Genomic DNA, 9,190 nt, shown 5'->3' with positions numbered 1-9,190 from the left:
ATCCAGCCTTACTGTACATCAGACTCCAGGAAGATGATGCAAGCAATTTGCCTGAAGCACCTGAGACTGAATTAATGCAAAATATGATAAAAACTGAAAACAAAAAGAACATCAAGTTTACCTATGGATTGAGGGGAGGAATGATTTTTTATCCTTTTTTATTTTTACAGAACATTAAGACAATGTCTTTATTACATTTAAGCTTTTGTCCCTGAAGGAAAAACAAGAGACACTAGACAGTGGTTGGTTTCTCAAAAAAGTTTATTTTACACTTCAAGATTTCTTGCTTGCAGTAGCAACCTGCAACAGATAATGAAGAAAAAGATCAGGATTAAGAGACATCGTCACATCAGTCTGGTTATTTCCTGCACCCTGTCGAACCAAAATCCGTGAGAAACAAATCAACAGTGGAGAACGATTTAGGAGCCTTTCAGGTTCTGGTTGCCAGGAGATTAAGAAAAACTTTGGGATCTATACTGACATTGTTTTTGCTCATGCCACCAATGAGAAGCCAAGCATATCAACAGAGTCCTGGAAAGAGTCAGAGTGCAGAAAACAGCCAAGGCAAGCACAACACAAGAAAATCACGTTAACTCATCTGAATTCAGCTCATTAAGGGGATCAGGCAGAATAAAATGCCGCCATACGGCAGCCCAGCGAGCATGAAATTCAATCGGCTTGTTTACTTCCTCCAGCATCGGATTGGCACACAGCGGTAGCTCGCAGGGAAAGCGGAGGACCAACAGAGTGGCGAAACGCAAGCAAAGGCTTTGGAGGGGATGTGCATGCATGTAGTACTGTGTCCACATTAAATCAAAGCTACTGCAGTCAAAACTTAATTGTAAGGCCTTTTAAGTGAAAATAGGTTAATCACATTCAGTACCTGGATCTGCTCTCACTCATGCTGCATTTGTGCAGCAACATTTTAATTCCTTTAATTCATGTGAATTCTGAGAACCACCATCTGTTGTACAGCATCTAACTAACTTCAGAAGCCTGACTTGACTACTTTAATAGCGATTTGCGAATCCCCCCCCCCCCCCTTGAGTATGTGTAATTTTTTTTACACATACTCAAGCTGAAAAATACCAATAAGCAGCTTCTTACCTGCCCAGCAATTCGGTCCAGGTCTCTGGTCCCCTGAGGGGTCAGTCTACGCCCACTGGGAAATAGAAACAAATGAGAATTAGTTGGAATAACCACAATATAACCATTTTTATCACAATAACAACATAGATCAGAGGTGTCAGAACCTTCTTTGAGGACCACTGTGCCTCTGTTTGGCTCCAAATTGCCTCAACACACCTGCCTAGAAGTTTCTAGTATGCCTAGTAATGATTAGCTGGTACAGATGTTTAATTGGGGTTGGAGCCAAACTCTACAGGACAGTGGCCCTCAAGAAGCAGGACTGGACACCACTGATATACAATATACACCACTGCCCCATTAGGAAAATTTGGCTTGGGCTTAGTGTATATATAGATCATATATAATCAAAGGCAAGTCTGCAGTCTACTCACCCATTGGGGTCTTTCTCCACCATCTTAAGGCCCTCAAGGGCCTGGAGCACTTTACGGGCCACGTTCTTAGAACCCACGCTGAAGTGAGAGGGGCACACGCCATTCCTCTTACGCCCACCGTAGATCTTGGTCATAGAGCCCACGCCAACACCTCCACGAAGGTACAGGTGACGCACTGTAGAGGCTGAGAGAGGACAGAGGGTCAGAAGAGATTTCTTCAGGGCAGTGAAGGACAATAGAAGGCAACATGCCAAGAAACCACCAAATGCAAGTCAATTCAAACTCACAGCAAAAATGCAGAGCGCACAGCATAAAATCTCTAATATCAGTACCAAACTAAAACTCAGCTCTTAAATATACACAGCGAGTCAAGTGGGATCTTTGCTTGTTTCAGAAAGTCTAATCAGTTTCTCAGCACACACCAGAAACTGCTGACACATTAACAGGACAAGGTCATTAATAATAGAGCCCAATCCTGACACAATTGCTTGCTTTTACCATCCATTGTTTTCCACCAGATTCTCAGAGTAGACATTAAAAAGCCACTAAACTTTGTCATCATTTGAAAAACATGACATTTGTGCTTACAGCACAAAGCATTCAAATGGATCATCAAACACAAAACAGCAAAAAGTTCACCACACTAAAGACAAACATACACTGTGCGAGTTCAGACACTCGGGAGGTCGTGAGCTTAACATTAGTCATGTCAAAGCAGCTAGAACACAGTACGACTGTACTGCACGGCGAACTCTTTTAAACATTTGAAAATTATCAGGAGGTGCCCATAATGGACTCTGCTCGCAATTCCTCTCACACAATGCAATATACCATAACAGCATAAATGATTTAATGATTCTCCAGAGAGAGAGAAAAAAAAAAAAAACTCTTACTGCTAACATTTCCACACCGAAAAGCTGGACAAGCAGTTCAATAACTTCATTGCTCAAAACGCACATCTTAACATAAATGTAAACCTGCAACTTATGTGCCGAGTAGCATTAATGCTGTGAAAATATTTATATATTACAATATTAGATATACAACCAAAAACTTATTTTATAAGGCAAGCATTTGATTATGTATTTTACAACAGTGTTTTTTATAATCTTTGGCCAAATGTGATTGAAGTTTAAACTGCACAATTCTTGTGGTCACAGGGCTCCAGACTAACTTTTTTTATTAGGAGCACTGTAGCCCCTGACTTAAACTTTTAGGAGCGCAAGCAGAAAATTTAGGGGCACATCTTAAATCACCTTGCAATGCAATTATTCACATTTTCCCCAAAAATAACTGTATTACTGACAAATGCTTTGATAATAAATAGACTTAACGTACAGAAATTACAATGTGCAGTTTTATTTTAAGTTCACAGGGCTCCAGACTAACATTTGAGGGCAGCGGCACTAAGTTCTACAGAAAGTATCTGGTAGCACTGTGGGATGACAAAGCACTGAGCTTAATTTGAGGTGTAGATAAAATTAACTTGAACTATTATCATTCATAATGTCTTAATATTAATTCAAAAGCAAAATGAGTGACAAAATAGATATTAGGGAGTGAAAATAGCCAATAAGCACCCTCAGCAGCTATGTTTACAATGGTAATTTAATCATTTTTTTTATTTTATTTTTTTATAAGTGCGAGTTTTCCTACTTATTGAAACTTTTAGTTTTATAAATAGAGACAATCTTTAAAGGATGAACAAAAAATGTTTTGGTCAACACATTAAAAATAACATTTAAATATGATATAGTTTTGAAGTGCTGGAAAAAGATGTGTAGGCTACTGTTATAACCACAGTATACCATAGTTACAGTTAGTGTTACTACATTAAATCCATGGTGAATGTTGCTGATCTCTGGACCCAAAGCCTTCTATAACTTGTTCGTTCATGGCACATGTTTCTCCTGGTTTCCACGTCAACGCTGTTTGATCTGATATGGTTTATAACAGAATTCTGCGTTGAATCTGAATGTTTCTCACTGGATCTCGCAGCGATGTTATTAATTCTGTCGCGAACTCAATGGATTTCTTCACTGGATCTCCACGATGTAACAGTGTCGCGTGATCGAGATCTGCCCGCGACTGGCGAGAGAAGCTCTGCGCGGTCTATTATTGGTTCAAACTATTAAACGGTCCGTGACGCAGAAATGAGTAGCGCAGTTTTTTTCCGCTTTCATTTTGATTTGATTTATTAACATGTCACGGCATACTCTATGCTTGAGGCTGAGATTGTGTCTAACTAGCATATTGTTTAAACTGCGAAGTGCCTGCACTGTCTGCAAACTTCGTTTTCCCCGCAGTTCTGGGGTAGTGACTGCAACATTCGCAGTTCATTAAGTTCGTCTCCTTACAGTACCTCAACCAGCTGAATTCTCGCAGCCAGTCTTCCCGAAAATGGTGGGTTCGGGCCTTTATCACCTCACAAACCTCTGATTCTGAATCATCATCCAGCTGTGTGTGTGACATTGATATTTGTCTCCGTCTCCTTCCCACGGACGTTTACGCGCGCTCGATTATTTCTAGGACCCTCCCCCTCCACACATTAGCCAGTTACAGTGGCCATTCCCAATTCTTCTCACACTCATTGGCCTGCCACACATTCCGGATTCATTGACGCGCCCCTTCCGTTTAACGTGTAAAAAACAAAACAAATTTACTGGTCGCACATGTGCGACTGGATGAAAAATTCAGTCACACACTCTCAAATTTTGGTCGCAAAATGTGACCATTTGGTCGCAGTCTGGAGCCCTGGGTCATCTCAAATAATTGCGATTGGATCAAATAACCACAATCAAATGATTAACCAATCACGACAGACCTATATTTCTATCTGTTTGTTAATACTGTTTTATATACACATCACTGCTTGCCATTTATTTCTGAACCATTTACATCACACTTACTAAGAACTTGAAACAATGTATACTTAAAGGGATAGTTCACTTTGAAATAAATTTTTGGTATGTTTTAGCTTACCTCAAGGGCATCCAAGATGTAGGTGTCTTTTTTTCCGCAGTAGTTTCAATTTTGATATTTTTAGGTCAAACCGTTCTTGTCTGTCAGTCATATAATGCAGGTCTATGGTCATTATCTCAAAACACAAGCACAGAGTCCAAATTAAAACAATTCCCCGTCGTCCAAATTAAACAATTCCCCATCGTAAGTACACATTGATGGCCTAAGACACGAAACGAGCGGTTTGTGTGAGAAAACGAACAGTATTTATATCGTTTTTACCTCTTATACGCAGCCATGTCGAAGTGATCTGATCTGACGTGTACGCAGACTGGTGCATAGATATATACACTAGATGTCGCCTTAAAGACATTCGTTCCAATTAACTGCCGTAGACAAGGCGACATCTAGTGTGTATATATCTATGCACCAGTCTGCGTACACGTCAGATCAGATCACTCGGACATGGCTGCGTATAAGTGGTAAAAACGATATAAATACTGTTCGTTTTCTCACACAAACCGCTCGTTTCGTGTCTTAGGCCATCAATGTGTACTTACGATGGGGAATTGTTTTAATTTGGACTCTGTGCTTGTGTTTTGAGATAATGACCATAGACCTGCATTATATGACTGACAGACAAGAACGGTTTGACCTAAAAATATCAAAATTGAAACTACTGCGGAAAAAAAGACACCTACATCTTGGATGCCCTTGAGGTAAGCTAAAACATACCAAAAATTTATTTCAAAGTGAACTATCCCTTTAAACACTTTACACAGTATTTAAGCAACTGGTTCATATTTAACATTTCTAAGGCTACGTACACACTTGTCAGTCCAAATCCGATTGGAATCTGATCTAAAATTATTGTGGCTTTTATGTTGCTTGAGTCACAAAAAACATCCAAAATCCGATCAGACAGAAACAGAGTTCCAGAAATGCGATTTGAATAAGATTCCAAACCACATATGAATGTAGCTTGGAATGGATTTCATTAGATTATTTTGCTGTTCACACTGCTAAATCTGATCGGATACGTACAAAAATCGGATTGGGACAGTCTGAACTAGTGATGCTCCGATTGATCGGCCGCCGATCATGATCGGCCGATATTGGCAAAAAATAGCTTGATCGGCAACCCCCAAAAGTGCCGATCAAAAAAGCCGATCACGTGACGTAAATAACTCGCGCAACTTTTCCGCATGCGCGGCAACACAACAGCAGAGCAGAGCTTGCTTAACAGTGGCAAAATGAGTTCTCCTATGACGGCAATTCAATGGCAATTATAAACGAGCGCACAACTGATGCTGGCGCGCACGGTAAATTACATTCGCGAGAGGATAACAGATCTACGTGCGAGGAAACGGGAACTCGCGAGCTCATTCAAACCCTGCGCGGGCGCATGACATCTCTGCCCTCGCACGCGCGCATGATCATTCCCCACACTCTCGCACTTGATCTCCTCTCGCCTGCTGATTTTGCTCGCTCGAACACTTTTATTTTTGGCAGTCGAGGGGCGGGACTCGGGGACTTACTGTTTTAATAACCTCAAATGTCATTGTCATTATTTTATTTTTTGGATCTGATGTAGTTAGTTCCTCAACTACATCCATTGTAGTCTGCCTGACCCCTCTTTGTTTTGATAAATTATACTGTGCCTTATTTGGAAAAGGTGGCCTACAGTAGCCTTATGTTATCTTGTTTTCTAACTACAATTAAATAAATATTGGTGGTTCTTCAAGATTTTCTTGACTCTAGCATATTTCCATTCTGTGATCGGCAGATCATGATTTTGGTGATCGGTAATCGGCCCCAAAAATGCTGATCGGAGCATCACTAGTCTGAACCTAGCCCGAGTATTCAATAGCATACTACTGCATATTAAGATTATAAACAAACATTGAACTTTATTGGTATTGACAACACATGCATACCAATCATATGTCTATTACCAATAATGATGCTTGGTACAGAATAACTGAATATAAAAGCTAAAATTACACTGACTTGACAAATTAAGATACATGACTTTTAATTAAAAAAATATATTGAAGAAAGGTTAAGTGTGGTACATGGCTTAAGTTAACGAAGGTAAAGCCTGAGTTGAGCATCTTTTTAAATTGTATGCACGTCCAAGAGCTCTTGTAAAAGAAATGGCACACTCACCAGCTCTGACGTAGAACCAGTTCTCATCGCAGGGAGCTAGCTCTTTATGCTTGGCCAGCTTAACAATATCAACCCAGTCTGGCACCTTTAGCTTCCCCGACCTGTCAAAACAATAGGCTACAAAATAAACTACACTATAACTTACACAACCCCAAAAGGGAGTCTCGAAAAAACCAATGGACATGACTACAATCAACACTGAACACAAACAGTTAAACTGACTTCTTGAGGAAGGCTGCCAGCGCACGGACAAACTCCTGCTGGTTGACGTCTTTCACTGTTACACCACCGCCTGGCATCTGAAAATCATAATCAATACTAAATTTAAGTCACATATAAGCCTATTTTACAGTTTCCTTTAACAAGAGCAAGTCACATGTAAAACGATTAGCTATTAGCTAACACTAATATGAGCTACACATGTAATAAAGTCTACAGATAGTGGGGTCTATTGCAGAGACAGAAAAACACTCATTATTAATAATAGCCTAAATATAATTGTAAGCTTAAGTGTTCGGTTTTGAGTGTAGTTGGGTGTTTGAAACGGCGTTAGCAATAAGGCTAACGACCACGTTAACACCGAAGAGGAAAAAATATGTACACAAACAAGCTCTATTGACTAGCAAATAAATAATACGACCGTGTTTTAGACCATGTAACAACTATGCTTTTATTACTATTAACTCATGGTATTTTTTAACGCAGTTAAGTAATGCATGCTGAGTAGACCAGGCCTCAATACGACTGCATGGGCGCAGCCATTGGAACACCGGGGATTCTTAGCATGCGATCTAATTTCAAAAAAAAAATTAAACTACGAGTCTCGTTTCAGCGTCGTTTTATTGAGATTCGGTGTTAATATGATTACTGCTACATTACAAGTTGGATATAGGGTCAAACTAGTGACACAAATGGGTAAAAGTCACTTTATAACCTAGAAAGATACGGAGTATGATTTACCTTGCTTGTGGACAGCAAAACGAAGAGGGACGTGCAGGGTTTCCTAGGCGTGTTAACAGGGGCTGGTCGCGTTTGTTATCGCGAGACTTGAACATGGTGCAGTGAGAGAGTCAGGGCCTGTGCAAATTTTGGGGTCTAGTAAGAATGTTTTGTAAACAAACAAAAAAACGTATATTTAAGTATAACATTTTAGTGTAATATAGTAGCTATAATAGGCTATGTGTTCAGTGGGAACACATACATAAACATAAGTGTTTAAAAGCTTTTGGTTTCCATTTCCACCTACAAAGTAGGCCTACACTTAAATTTGAGACAAACATTTTGTCAAAACATTTAATAGAAAATCAACATAAATGTTCTATAACAGAGAGAGTCACACTGGGATGGCAAGTAAGCTATTATATTAGTCAAGGGGGGAAAACAGTATAGGCCTAGGCTATATTGAAGCAGGACCCACAGAATAATTTTTAGGGATAACTTATCAGGGCTGCGTTTCCCAAAAGCATCATAAGCCTAAGTTGGTCGTAGAGACCATTGGTGGCAATTGTTCTACGATCAACTTAGACTTACGATGCTTTTGAGAAATGCGGCCCTGGTCAAAAACTATTTATTTCTATAAGGTCAGTCATACAGTTTGAAAATTCATCTCAACTTTCCCTTATTAAAACATTCAAGGAAAAAAAAATACATAGACCGTTTTTCACCATCTTAAACTTATGAAGTGAGTGAAATTCGCTTCTGTCCACAAATCTGATCCAAATTTGAATTTATTTTTATTTCTGTTCTTTTTGAATCCATCATTGTGCTAAATCTATCTTAATACTCAGCCACATTCAAAAATGCTTGATACATTGATGTTCAGCGTGTGTATGATTATGACCATAGCAAATTAACAAATGTGGCTTTTTAGCAATTTTTTTTAACAAACTAACTTGAGTTGAAGTGTGTCAGGTATAAGAGTGGTTTTCACAGCAATGCCATAGTATACTATAGAACAGAGGTGTAAAGAGTAGCTGAAAACCGTATTTCATTAAAAGTACAGATACCTTACAATGAAAATGACTTCATTACAAGTCACAACTCATAAGTTACCAATTCCAATACGATTTAAGTAAAAGTCTTTGAGATTCTGATTTGAACAGTATACTTAAATATTTTACCTCTGCTGAATGTATACTCAAAGATGCACTAGTCCCTAACACCTAAGAGACATGCCAGTGAAGAACTGAAGAAACAGTTGATTTGTGAGGAGAGTAACCACGCTTATTTTCTAAATGACAAACAATGAACACCTGAAAATTGCAATAAATCAAGGTCGACACAACAAAATCTGAAATGTCTACAAACACTCAAAAAGGGTGTAAAAAAACCAGACTATTTATTTTTTGTGATTTTTTTCTTCTTTTTTCAGGTCATTAGATTGTTTGGAGCATAAGAAATTGAATAAAGGCATTTTTGAAAAAAATATATTTTATTCCTATGTTATGCTATGTCCTCTGTAGAGGACACCATGCAGTATCCATTTATTAAGAAAATTAAATGACATGAACAGGCAAAAACAATGTGTTTATTTTTTCTTT

The 9,190-nt window shown here is 38.9% G+C and overlaps 1 protein-coding gene across 1 annotated transcript; it reads right to left on the bottom strand.

Moving 5' to 3' along the window:
- Positions 1–243: 243 nt before the first annotated feature.
- Positions 244–7,676, bottom strand: rps19 (ribosomal protein S19). The gene is made up of 6 exons (XM_082149449.1): positions 7,611–7,676; positions 6,873–6,949; positions 6,651–6,751; positions 1,521–1,704; positions 1,108–1,162; positions 244–300 (listed from the first exon to the last, which is right to left on the bottom strand). Exons 2-6 carry the CDS (start codon positions 6,947–6,949, stop codon positions 274–276), a joined length of 444 nt encoding a protein of 147 aa, XP_082005575.1. The 5' UTR covers positions 7,611–7,676; the 3' UTR covers positions 244–273.
- Positions 7,677–9,190: the final 1,514 nt, after the last annotated feature.

Source organism: Leuciscus leuciscus (assembly GCF_965113295.1).
Source record: "Leuciscus leuciscus genome assembly, chromosome: 20".
Taxonomy (NCBI): Eukaryota; Metazoa; Chordata; class Actinopteri; order Cypriniformes; family Leuciscidae; genus Leuciscus; species Leuciscus leuciscus.
This window is presented reverse-complemented; position numbering and strand designations above follow the sequence as displayed.

Excerpts from the sequence above, each read along its gene's own strand:
- rps19 (XM_082149449.1), bottom strand. The coding sequence starts at position 6,949 with ATGCCAGGCGGTGGTGTAACAGTGAAAGACGTCAACCAGCAGGAGTTT. Across the intron at positions 6,752-6,872 it reads CTGGCAGCCTTCCTCAAGAA|GTCGGGGAAGCTAAAGGTGC; the intron begins GTCAGTTTAACT and ends TTGTTTTGACAG. Across the intron at positions 1,705-6,650 it reads CTGGTTCTACGTCAGAGCTG|CCTCTACAGTGCGTCACCTG; the intron begins GTGAGTGTGCCA and ends GTCCTCTCTCAG.